Raw genomic sequence first — 13,264 nt, 5'->3', positions numbered from 1 at the left:
AGGAGCCATGTGCTCCTTCAGAAGTTACTGACCAGATGAGATTCAACAGTATTATGTTTTGCCTAAGCTTTTTTTTAAAAAAATTTTTGCTAAAGGTGCTTATCCTTATTTATATAGCATCTGTAGCTTTCTTTTAAAAAAGAAGGGAGGCTGCAGAGGACATGTTCCACATTTCTGCTTTGGGTGATGCTTCAGCTGACGTATCTTGTGCAACTGCTTCTCATCACACGGAGAAATGGCAGACATCACAGCAGCTGAAGGTCTTCCCATAACAAGCAAGCAACAGAGCAGGAACATGAAGCGCTCTTGTGTTTCCATTTATTAATAGTTCTAGTTTTTCTCTCTTGTTGAGAAGTAATAAGATTCCTCTTTTTCCTTGGGAAAAAGAGACTGTTATTCTCAGCTCTAATAAGCACATCAACATACAAATCCTTGACATGATGGCTGACATGAGTGAGCATAGGAGAATGGACAGGGGGAAAAAAAAAAAAGAAAGAAAATGTGGTTTGTGAGACTGCAGATCTGTGGGAGTTGTAGCTGAGGGGTACAGTTTGGCTGGGCTACATCCCATCAAACCTGAGAGTTGGTGGATTATTTTCTAACTTGTCTTACACATCCATGGTTTTAGGTTGTGACCTGCCCAACATGACAATTGTAGCTCAAACCTTCAACTGGTCCAGATACCTGTGTCTCTCTCTGCCGCCTCTGGCCATGGCCAGTAATAAATGCTCAGTGAAAGAGTGTAAAAAAAGATATTAATAGATTTCTCCCATCCCTTTCTAGCTTCTGGGAATTGAGGATAGCAGCCATTGATAGATTTATTCTCCATTAATTGTCTAATGTCTTTCAAATGCATTCATACTTTTGGCCTCAATGAGTTCCACATTTTAATTATATTGTGTGAAGAGAGGAAACAAAGTGCTGTAGCTCCACTGACATCAGAGAAACAGTTAGACATCAAGCTGAGAAATATGTTACTGGTGTGCTTGAAGTGTGTTTATAATAGTTTAACAGCATGCTGCTCTTTCATGTGGGAGTAGGAAAGGCTGAATATCACAGAATGGCAGGGGCTGGAAGGCACCTCTGGATCTCATCCCGTCCCACCCCTGCGTGAGCAGGCACCCCCAGAGCAGGGGCACAGGGCTGCGTCCAGGCGGGGGGTGAATGTCTCCAGGGAAGGGACCCCACAGCCTCTCTGGGCAGCCTGTGCCCCTGCTCTGGCACCCGCACAGGGAAGGGGTTTTTTCTCATATTTAAGCGGAACTTCCTTCCCGTGTTCCAGCTTGTGCCTGTTGCCCCTTGGCCTGTCGTTGGGCACCACTGAAAAGAGCCCGGCCCCGTCCTCCTGACACCCACCCTTTAGATATTTATAGGTATTGATGAGATCCCCCCTCAGCCTTCTCTTCTCCAGGCTGAACAAACCCAGGTCTCTCAGCCTTTCCTCGTGAGAAAAATGCTCCAGCCCCCTGAGCATCATCATAGCTCTCCGCTGGACTCTCTCCAGTTCAGCTATATTTGAACACAAGTAACGAGGCTAGTATAAAATTTAGCCCTAAGAGTACTGGCAAGTTTGGTTTGTCTTTATTTTAAAGAATTATGAACAAAAGAAAGCGCATTAAATATTAAGGTTGTTGACCTGAACAATAGGTCAGACACTTAGATGTCCAGAAGATGTATGTGCATGTAAAGGCTATTGAATCTGTTTTATCTTATTCATAGAGGAGAAGAATTTTAGTTATATGACTAGGAGTAGTTTCTTTTTATAGCCATTTTGATTACAGTCTTCCCTAAATGATCCTTAAACAGAAAGGGGAGAGATTTTATGAAATGTTCATTTAAAAGAAATAAAACAGAATTTAAAATATTTTTGTATATAGTGAACAAAAATACGTGAATGATGAAAAATCTTGCATATTTTATTTTTGGTGAAATTTATCTTTTTACCCTATTTAACTTCCCGTATGGCAATAAGTAGGTCATGGTGGATACTGCATTTTCAGTAGATTATTGTAAGGCTCTAGTAGGCAGCTCTGCCTTGTGCCGTTTGCTATTGGGGAACTGGCAAGTGTTACCTGCCAGCCTTCTGTCTGGCATCCTGCAGCCTGTGCACCCGATGGGTCCTTCTCTTATATACAGAAGGAATCGCATATGGAAACTAGCAAGGTAAAGGTCCCACCTGTTTGCAGTTAAGTTCTCTGTTGCATGTAAATATATTTGTTAGCTTGAGACTGCTTCAATGTGAAACAGTGGTGCAGGTTTCCTTGGCTTCAGCAGAAGTATATTGAAATCTGAGATAGCTGTTCATTTTTTTTCCCCAGTTCCAATGTGTGTCATCTCTTATATCCATATTTCCTACTCAGGAGGTTCCCAAAGACCCTAATTTTTACAAGGAGGATTGCTTTTGGCCAAGGAGCTTGAAAAGGTTGATGTTGATTTCTGCCTTGTGGTTAGAGCTGGCATACATTTATGTACAACAGACAAATACCATATAAGCACGATCATAAATAATTCACCATTCATCTCAACAAGAGGAAATTACATGCTACATTATTCAACAATATACGAAGACACTGGTTGTTGTGTAAAGAGAGTAATCTGCCGGTGAACTGACAGCAGTTTTGCAACTAAAATATAAAAAGACATAAATGGTTTATTACCAACTCAAATCTCATAACCTTTATTCTGCCTGCAATTCACATCCTTCTGCTTTCTATACTGAAATACAAAAAAGGTGCAGTATATCTGTGGTTATGGCTACTGGAAATGCCGAAAGGAAGAAACAAAACAAAAAGAAAAAGATGTTGTAGATGTCTTGATTTCATAGGGTGAATGTGGAAAATGAGGGCTGCTTATGCGAGGGAAAGATCCTGGCCTTCTGGTGGGCATCATTCATTGCATGGTAAAAGGTTGGGGAATGAACTTTTTATTAAAAACATCTTTGTAAAGAGAGGGGAGTGGCAGTACGGAATTATATCCTGACTTTGATGTGTTTATTACATGAACATGACAGTGGAAAATCACATAAAATGGTATGTCTGCCACTAGCAGTTATTAAAAAAAACAAACATCAAATTCTGTATTCTATTAGCTGAGTAATATGTCATATTGCCCTGTGGTAGGTCGTCAAACTGATCATCTAATTAAGCAGCCTGTTGTAGTGCGTACGCATAAGTTGGCAGAGTTATGGTTGCTGTCGGAACTTTAAATTTTCTCTCATGACTGGTGTGATTAAGACCTCAGTTTTACTGTAGCCTAAGCATATTTCTTTTTTTTCCCCTTGTATCAGCTTTCTGATAAACAATTTTCCTCAGCTGTCAAAGATGTAGTTAACATGTCTTCTTCTTGAGTTTTTAATATTTTTCATGGAGTTTCATGAGAAGTGTCTGCACCTGGGAAGGGTTCAATAAAGTCCAGTATATTTTGTTAACATACAAATGGACATAAAATAGGACTGAGAGCTTATGTGGTTTTTCTAAGATCCTGGACCCTGTACCCGTTAATGTATCTCTGATGGCTCTGTTTAACAATTTGAGAATTAATGTAAAATATGCAAGTCTTGAATTGATTCTGTTCAATCAGTATCACTGAGCAAGTTTCAGATCCCCCTTAGAAGAGGGCTGGAAAATAAAATGGATTTACTTTTTCTCTAAATAGACAGTGCATAGTAAACAGTCCCTCTGAAAATAAACAGCAAGGAGCTGGAGAGCAGAGGTCTGGGACAATATTGAGATACTCACTGGGTGTCAAAGTAGAGGGGTTCAGGGTGGAAGGATTACACAAGAACAAACGTGTAACACATGATTAAGTTAATTGAAGTGATGCTGAAGGCTACCTTCTGGTTACCAGATCTTCCTATAGCTACCACTGTAACTTGTAGCCTCCTCTTCGTGCATCTTTTTTAACAGGTACTTTTTTCACCTTCCTTTTCTTATCTTTTCTTACCAGGGCCTGGGCCCTCATCTTCACCCTCTCTTTTTCTACAGTTTCTTTTTGGGAACTATCTCTGTTTTCATGATTTCCCCCGTTACCTCAGTGGATGATGACCGAATCTGCCCTTCAGTCTCCTCCTGCCTCCTTTGCCTCCTCTTTGAAAATCTTTGCTCCAGTGTCTCATTGCTGCCTGAAACATTGACTCGCAAAGGGGAAACTTTCCACTTGTTGTCAGGACCTCCCTTTCTCATCCTCCTCCTCCCCAGCAGTTAGGACCATCGGTGGTGTTTGGACAACTATTGAGCTCTTCCCTGCTTTAAATCTTGGATCATTCTCTCCTCTTGCCTTTCCATAGCTTCTCTTCTTCTTTTGGACATTCATTTGGGGGAGGGATATTTTATGTATAAGGAAGCATAAACTTTCGGGTCTTAATATTACACACATGAATTTGATTTAGTCTCTGTAGTCATTCACACTTCTGTCAAAATCATCACAGGCCCGTTTCGTTAGAGAAGTTTTGAAGACTAGTTTCTTTGAACAGCCTTACACTGATTTATATCCCTTTGGTTTAAATACAGTCAGTAATGATTATGCTATGATTTCTGTCTGCCTCATCTGACTTGTAGAATAAACTCATCAAAGAAATGAACTTTTTTGTAGGAAGGTATTTTGCAAATGCTTTCGTTCAGTATTTATCTAAATTATTCTTGAGCCCTTGAGATACAGCCTGCTTGCTCTGATTGCAGAAGTTCTCCAATATGTGACAGTATTAGGTGGGAGAAACATCAAGAGTACAACTAATTTACAAAAGCACTTTGTCTCTCATAAAAATGCAGTTGGAAGAATGATGAGTAATGCAGGGTCTGAAGTGTCTGCTCGGTTTGACCTGGACACTTTTGTAGGAATGAGCCAGGAGTTATTATCTAGAGTTATATCAATGCTTCTTAAGAATTTGAAAGCAGAGTTGAATGAGCTAAAGGCAAAATAGCCAAATTCTGGGACAAATAATTAGTAATGGTTATAATTCTGTGATGTGATGTGTCCTAGAAGCAATCAGAGGACCCTTTGTGTATCCATCGTATCACCGTGAGAAATTATTTTCATTATTGGTGCCTTGGACACTGCACAAACGTGCTCTTCAGAAATGCCTAAGTGTGTGTAGTTTCTCAGGAGCCAAGGGGCAAAGTCAGACAGGAGGATTTCTGCTGAAGACAGCAGTGTGAAAAAGGATGAGTTAAGTTAGATGTTTTGGGGTGGAATGAAGGGCACAGGAGGATAGGGAAGAAAGATGTTTGGAAACAATGCAGAGAAAAAACATTTTCTGAGCCTTAAAAGGAAAGATGGATTTTTGTAAAGAAGGAGCAACTCATGTGAGTCCAGGGGCGGGAGCCACTGGCAAAGAGCAGTGAAGAAAAGAATTTGTATGTGGTTACTGAGGTGTATTTTAGCTAGGAGAATTGTAGCTATATGGGAATTGTTTTTATTAGTCTGATAGTACACTGTTTTTTTTCATAAGAGGGCATTGTCAAACATCTCTCCTATTTCGTATTTTGATTAAGGTGACTTGGAAAATATATTTTCATTTAAGTAGTAAAAGTGAATGTTGAGTCTTTAGATATCCCATAAAGCAATAAGCTGGTTCTCTGGTCTAATGAAGCTAATTATAACACAGATTAACTTCATCTGAAAAATAATTTAATTAATTAGCATTTCATCACTCATAGTCTTCTGGGCAAAAGTTATTGTTCGGTTCTGGTAAAGCTGTCATGCTCCTGAATTCTTCCAACTTGTTTTATCTGCAGTAAAGTGTTATATGTTATCTGTGGAGTCTGTATGCCCTTCACTGGCTGCACACAGAAAGGGCAGTCCTTTTTCTGTTCTTCAGAGGTAATATTGAGCATCTTAGCCTCAATATGGTTAAAACTGTTTGTTATTGAACCTTCAGGGTAACTACTCAGGTTAATACTGGGGTTGTCTGGAAGGGCTGAAAAGTGGGTTGTGATGGACCAGGTCCTGGGTGGTGCTGAGAGATGGAGGTGTTGGGGTGGAGCTGGGTTGCTGCTTTCATGGGCATCCACATCGGGATGGACAACGAGCACTGGAGCCTGAAGGTGTCTTTGTTCCCGGGGACTAAAGGGAAGTTCTGTCCTTATCAGCTGGCAAAAGCCAAAATGGAAGTTGCCCATCAGAGCCATACATTACTACTGTCCCTTAGGTTTCCCCCGTCTTTTTCTTTTCCTTTTCATCCTATGCCAGTTTATCACTTTGCTTCTGACTTTTCAAGATTGTTTGAAAATATGTCCGGTCTTTAGTTCCCCCAGAAAAATAATTCTAGAAAATAAAAAATTTTTCTAGTATATAGAAGGTATATTATCTGTGAGCTTTTGTATTTGACAGTAAGGCTTCTCAAAATAGAGAGTTTATTTTTGACCTCAAAATGTGTCTATTATTTAACCCCTTCAATTTGCTGAATGTTTTACTTGTGGCTTTTAGGGTTTTTGTTTGACTCTTCATGTCATATGCTTGAAAGGAGACTGTTACCTTATCCCTGCCTTGTCCTCTTAACTAGGTTCCTACCTGACTTCAGGATAGTTAATTTAAGGTCCCTATGCACAGATAGAGGGTGAGTATTGAAACCTGTGTTACTGGACACTGTCCAAAAATGCTTCCGTATTTAAAGAGCAGATTAAGATCTGTCAGATAGGTTAGTGAGCAGCTGAGGGAAGTCGTGTAGTGTTACCTGTGGTAGCAACTGTTCGTCGATGTGAGCAGATGGGCGACTGAAAAGAAAGGGCAACTCACTGTGAACTTGAAGCTGAAAGTTTCCTGGGTTTAATATCGTGAGTGCTGTAATTAATAGACTTGGCAAATAGACGACATCTTTCAAATAGAGTGGTGAAATTACTTGTAGTAGATTATATTTTGCTACAGCTTTGAGTGAAGGTGAATGTAGGTATCACATCTGCTGTTCTGGGTGTACCTATACGTATGTTTTTGTTTCTTTAGGTTATACAATGCAAATCTTTGAAATCACCTCTGGGAAGATGGAGCCTCCACTAGCAGTGGCTTGGTTTGGAACCCACTTGTTTTAAGAATACCTGGGAATTTCTACCCATATTTTCCTATTACAGCGTAAATCAGAGGACAATGAGTTATTTTTATTTTTTGCATATTTTTATGCTACGTGATGATTTTTCTTCATTCTCATTTTGTTCAATGGGAAAAACTTGAGCCAGCTGTGTAGCTGATTCTTACTTTGCCACACTCCTCTTACTGAGCCAAATTATTGAAACCACGTCCACAGTACAACTATTTTTGTGTGTTGCTGGTTGGGTTTTTTTTCTTTGTGACATATATCACTTTTTGAGTACTCTTAACTATTCTGGTTTGAACCTGTCCTTTTGTGTTGCTGAGTAGTCGTAGAATCACTCAAGGAATTGAATAATTTCAGCCTTACAGAAGATGACTCATATACTTCAGCAACATTTTTATGGCTGTGCTTGGCTCGTTAATATAGGAGTTTAACAGTAGTAATATGAGGTATTGCATTAATTGTTGTATACATTTATTACCAAATGACTTGCACAGACAGTGTTTCAGATGCCGTGGACCTAATCACAATAACCAGAAGTGTCCTGTTTGCAAAGGAGAAAATAAGATCCCTTTGTACACCGATAGCAAGCAGATGAAGTTGCTTGCAGTTCTGGAAGTAAGGACTGATCACAGTGAAAGCTGGAATGGATTTTTCTGCTTGAGGAAGGGGAAGCTATGCAGCTTAATATTTGGGTTGATTATAATGACTCTAGTGATGGCATCCTACATACTGACTGGAGCCAAGCATGGCCTGTTGTTAATACCATCTCCCTTCCATTACGGAGCTTTTACTAGCAATCCAAGCTTAATGGACAATGAAAGCCTTAGTGACATGAAAGACCATTACCAGCCTTCTAAAATGAATATTTCATATGTGAAGGATTATCCAAGCATTAAATTAATTATTGACACTATTACTTCAAAGTTAGAGTTTATAACGAGACAGCACCCTGATTTAGAAGAGCTGAAGAAACAAGAGCCACATGTAAGTATGAATTAAAGTGTGTATGAAACTGCTGTATGCTTGCTTATTTCAAGACTTTTGGGTCAATCTTTAACTGAGATTAAAAAAAGTGCAGCTGCTCAGATGTTCATATAGCGATTTACACCACCTAGAGCCTCCTGAGTTACACGAGCTGAAAAGTTGATATTGGAGATCACGTCTTTCTGAGTCATGGGCAAAATAAACGAGTTATATAAATGGTCTTGACACCTGAAGCAAAAAATCAGGCAGTCTTCCAATAGCTGTACCATCTCATTGAATTTTTACCTTGCCTCATGCAAAATCATTCTGATTTATATTTGCTAGTCACCTTAAATGATAAGCAAGAAAGGAGCCTTTCTAATAACTGATTACCAATATGCCTCCCCAAAAATCCAGTCATTGCAAACCTGTGTTTCAGTTTTTAACTGAACCAGTTTTTAAAAACTGGAAGTTAATTTGATTTGAGTATTACATGTTTGACTTTAAAAATTAATTCTTGGAGTTGCAGGGGAGTTGGGGGATTATTGAGGTCCTTCCTGGACTTAAAATAAAAGGATTTCTAAATGTACTCCTCTCCCAGTACAACTGATCGTACAGGATTTGGTTCCAAGGTCATCAGAAGAAATAAGTTAAGTCGACTTTGTAGTTAATAAAATAAGGGTTAAAAATGTCCTCATCGTGCTTCTGTTGTGTTCTCTCACTGTGCTAAGAAAAGTATAAATGTCAATTTTTTGCTGCCTTGACTGAATTTGTTGCTCTTTTATGTTGCAGATGTTTTCTGTAATTCCTAATAAATTCCTTCCAAATAGCAAGAATCCTTGTTGGTATGAAGAATACAGAGGAAACACAACCACAGATCCTTATGCAACAAACTCCTATGCACTGTATTCAAAGCGCTTTCGAACCATATTTGATTACCTCAGGAAGGTATTTTGGAACCACTTGTACCATTATAAGGACAAACACTACCGCCTGCGCTGTCTCCCCCATTTCTACATCATTGGCCAGCCCAAGTGTGGGACGACAGACCTGTACGACCGGCTCAGGCTGCACCCTGACGTTCGGTTCTCAGCAATCAAAGAGCCCCACTGGTGGACAAGAAAACGGTTTGGTAAGTAAACATGTCCTCTGGTATTCAGGCAAGTTGACTCTATTAACCTTTGACATTTCTTGTATATTTTTGGGGTGAAGTTTATGGATTTGCTCCATATTAGCTTACCTTGAAACCACTGGAGTTAATAGTTTTGAAAAATACAGGTGATGGATGCTCAGTAACTTCCAGCCTGCTTTTGTTTAATGATGTTTTGGATTAAACCTTGAGATGATGCACATTTCATTTAGTTTATTTGCAGTGTTTGGAAAATCCAGGAAAAAATAAAAACACTAGATAAAACCAACCCTGTGAATTTGTAAAGGCAGGAAGGGGAGCTATTAGGTTTTGATGGGAGGTTTAAAGAATAGCAGCAATAGTTTTGTGCTGCAAAACTCTGTAAAGCCTTTCTTACATGAATAAATGATAGGTCAGTATTTGAAATGCAGCTTCAGTCCTTATGGTTCAATAAATACAACTCCACTTTGTGGTAGGAGCTTTGTTAGTGTTGTAGCTTTAGTCAAGCACTGAACAGAAGAGATGCTCTGCATGAGAAAGCTCTCTTACACCGAGGAACCTGCACATTTTTTATGCTCTTTTCCTGGATGACATCAATATTTTACAAAGTGACCCTTCATCTCTGAAGGCAGACGTGAATAGTTGAGGTTATGGCCTGCTGGAGCAATACGCATCCACCCCTCAAGATTGCACCTTCAAAGGGCGTCTGAGGGCTGTGGGGCTGAGCACATCATTTTATCCATCTGAAGTGTTTATGTCCTCCTTGTTCTCTCTTCCTTGGGCACAAGGAAGGTCAATCTTGTGTCTAAATAGTAGAAGGGACGCAGAAGACAGTTTCGATTCCTGACTCTGCTGTGTGCTTAGCACTTTCCTCTAAATGCAGATGCATGTGATGCTTGCTGCGTTCCACCCAGGCTCTGGGTTTTCCCACTGTTGGGTCTAGCTGTTAAGTGCTCTCAAACCATTCTCTGTCCAGCCTGTATTTGTGCATGGGATTGCCCCACCGATGTGCAGGACTTTGGGACAAGGAAAAACCTAGCACTGTGGGGTAGATCATTTGATGAGGACTTTGCATCACTACTTTTGTTTAGTACTTTTCTAAGCTTCCTTGAAATGGGAAACTGTCTCTTCTAATGACTGCCGTGGCTAACAGGAAGGAAGGATACTTCCTGAGGGACCAGGTCACCTGCAGTGTTGCTTCTGTTCTTTATTTCAGGGTGGTACCTTCAGCTCTTTATTTCTCCTGCATGTTGCCATTTCCATCTCCCTTCCCCATGCCCTGGAGCCCAGAGGAACCTCTGAGCTCCTGCAGAATGGGGCTTTGATTCTCACTGCTCAGTGAGGAGGAGGGCTCAGCCACAGAGCTGGGATTTCAAATTTCTCATAGATAAGTAATTTTGCTGTGTTCTTAGAGTTTGTATTTTCTTCCTTTGCAAATGACGTAAGAAAGTGGCGAAAAGACTTTTTAGACATTTTCTAAATGTTTGTTATAAACTAAGAGTTAAAGCAAAATAATGAAAATACAGTTTTGCTTTTGAGATAATTTGGTCCGGTTTAGGAGACACTCCTAGGAGGTACCAGTGTGAATGGAGGAGCTGGGCTAGCTACAAAGTCAAACAAGAGAAGCATCACGGTGCCCCCTGAAGTCCCATGAGAGGGCACTCGTTCATCACAGTCAGCGGCTGACTGAAGACAAATGATACAAATTACCTCCTGACCTGAAGGTGAAAAGTCAGATCAGTGAAGAAAGGGGATTTTAGACTTGGCCGCCTTCCAGCGCGAATGCTACACTGCTTGGCCCTGGGTGTGTCGATGCAGGGACTGTCAGCAAAACCATCTGTGGAAAACCATGTCTTCCATGAGAGGGCTGGCAGAAAAAGCTGAAATGAACTGATATGTTAGGCTAAAATCCTTTATGCCAAATAATTACCTACATCTACATTAGACTCAACATAAATGTTTGTAATTAATGGTGGAGGAAGTAGTGCATCCAACCTCACTGAAGCAAGACTGGACTCACTACAGCTCAGAACTGGACCTACAGTGAGAAGAGTGTAAGAAATCAGGCTGGAGTATGTATAATTTGAGAACAAGGAAGCATTCCTATCTCTGTGCTGGCATTCGCAAACTCTCCACTTGCATGATCTTGTGGTCAGCCACTGGGGACCACGTGCAGATCCTTGAAGTGAACTTTCTTTGCATAGTTAAATTTTTTTGAAGTTATTTTGTAAAGCTGAAGAATGAGGAAAGATTGGAGAGTTTGGGATATCATGGGAGGGAGATCTGTTGAGATGGCCTTCCCATCATGATCTCAGGCTGTCTGCCATTCTGCCATTGAGAATGGAAGATGAAGTTTTGCTCCTGGTGGCTCAGTCCTTTCTCTCTGCCTGAACAGTACATTAGCTAATGGTTACTATTAAAAAGAAAAAAATAAAAAAGGAAAAAAGAAAAGAGGAAAAAAGAAGAAAAGAAAAAGAAAAAAAAAGAGAATATGACAAATAGACTAACAAGTGAAATTGAGACAGCTCCCTTTATAAGCCAGCTAGTGGGTATGACTCCTATGCTCCTGGTTATTAACTTGGTTTAGTTTGTAACATTTATCTGGAAAAGAAAGTCTCTTTGTTCTATATCATTCTCTGATTCAGTGGATTTTTATGAGATTGACTAATTGCAGCTGAAGCTAAACAGCCCTCTTGGGAAGGCCCCATTTCACAAACCACCGCTTTCCCATTCTGCTGGGGTGGTTGATGCTCTGCAGGACTTTGTCCCAGCTTGACTGTCTCCCTTTCCTGGCTCTCAGCCACAATTTCTATTCCCATGAGTGGTGTGGCAACAAACCAAGCCAGTCTGTAGCACATGTACCCTTTCCCCCCCACCCCAAAACAAGTCAAAATACACTGCTGAGCTTTCTTCTACCATTGTTAAATCCCACTTTCCTAAAGGGGAAAATCAGAGGGAATGGACAAAAAAACTCCCTTGCTGAGCTTTCCTTGCACATAATTGATAATTATTGGCCTTGCGGGAACAGGAGAGGAGATCTGAGAAGTCTTGCTCTATACTCTTAGCTTTGCTCCTACTCCGTTGCCTTCCCACTGCTGTCCTTGACCTCTGCTTGTTTGAGAAACTCTTCTGTGGTGTGGTAAGAAGAAAGAATGCAAAGATGTTCATGGGCAGCATATACAGAAAGTGGACAGGTGAGACTAGAGTTGGAAAGCAGAGTGGGAAAAGGAGTATGAAAATCACAGATGTGTCTCAAGATGCTGAGAAATGCAGGGACAAGGTGACACTGAACACACCCTGGCGTGTAGGGAAGGAGAGGAGAAAAATAAGATACTATCATGGAGCTTTGTGACTACTTATTTACGAAAGATAAAAACATGAATGATTTCCCACTTTTCTGATTTTGGTAAGTACATGTTGATTTGCATATTTGGCATCAGAGCCTGTTCTCAATCTCAATACAGTAAATCTAGTAGGAGTCCAATATTACTTCAATTTATATTGGTGCAAACAAAAGCAGAATCTGGTCTTTTATATTCGTTCCAAAAGCTAAATTTAAAAGAAAATAAATGCAAGCTATTCATGCAGAGACTATAAAACAGAACACTTAAGATACTTGCTATCACTCTGAATTTATGGCTTAATCATATAGTATCTCGAACCTCAGCTACTTCATTATTGGCACTTTTATCTGAGTGTTATACTTCATCAGTCTAATTTTGTGCTGATGTTATCTGGCTTAGTGCCAGCCATGTCAATGAAGCCCTCTTGGTTTACACCAGCAGTTAATCTTGCCCTGCTATTACTATTTTTTTTAACTTCTCTTTTGTCACTGTTCTTAGGAATCATTCGTCTGAGGGATGGATTTCATGATCGCTACCCAGTGGAAGATTACCTTGATCTGTTTGACTTAGCAGCGCACCAGATTCAGGGTGTGCTGCAGAGCGAAGCAGCAAAAGAGCGCGTGAAGACGAACAACATCATAATTGGTAGGGCAAACACAGCCTCTGAAATATGTCTCTGTAGCTCCAGGTTGGCAGCGTTTGTAGCTGAGGCATGAGAGGGTCGTTTTCCCAGGTGTGAATGGTTCACAGCACAGAACCCCTGATGCTGGTTTTCTCTGGTGTGTGTGGATAGTGCAGTAGTTC

The 13,264-nt window shown here is 40.3% G+C and overlaps 1 protein-coding gene across 1 annotated transcript in view; it reads left to right on the top strand.

The window, feature by feature from the left end:
• Nucleotides 1-13,264, top strand: part of CHST15 (carbohydrate sulfotransferase 15) — a 47,523-nt gene that overhangs the window by 21,031 nt on the left and 13,228 nt on the right. Inside the window, exons 2-4 of the mRNA XM_064464347.1 lie at nt 6,937-8,008; nt 8,780-9,119; nt 12,959-13,105. Of these exons, the coding sequence (XP_064320417.1) occupies nt 7,466-8,008; nt 8,780-9,119; nt 12,959-13,105 (1,030 nt within the window). The 5' untranslated portion in view covers nt 6,937-7,465. The remainder of the gene's footprint in view (nt 1-6,936; nt 8,009-8,779; nt 9,120-12,958; nt 13,106-13,264) is intronic.

The sequence above is a fragment of the Phalacrocorax carbo genome, chromosome 12 (assembly GCF_963921805.1).
Source record: "Phalacrocorax carbo chromosome 12, bPhaCar2.1, whole genome shotgun sequence".
In the NCBI taxonomy this organism is placed as follows: Eukaryota; Metazoa; Chordata; class Aves; order Suliformes; family Phalacrocoracidae; genus Phalacrocorax; species Phalacrocorax carbo.
Note: the sequence above shows the minus strand (reverse complement) of the source record. Positions and strands in the feature narration are given on the sequence as shown.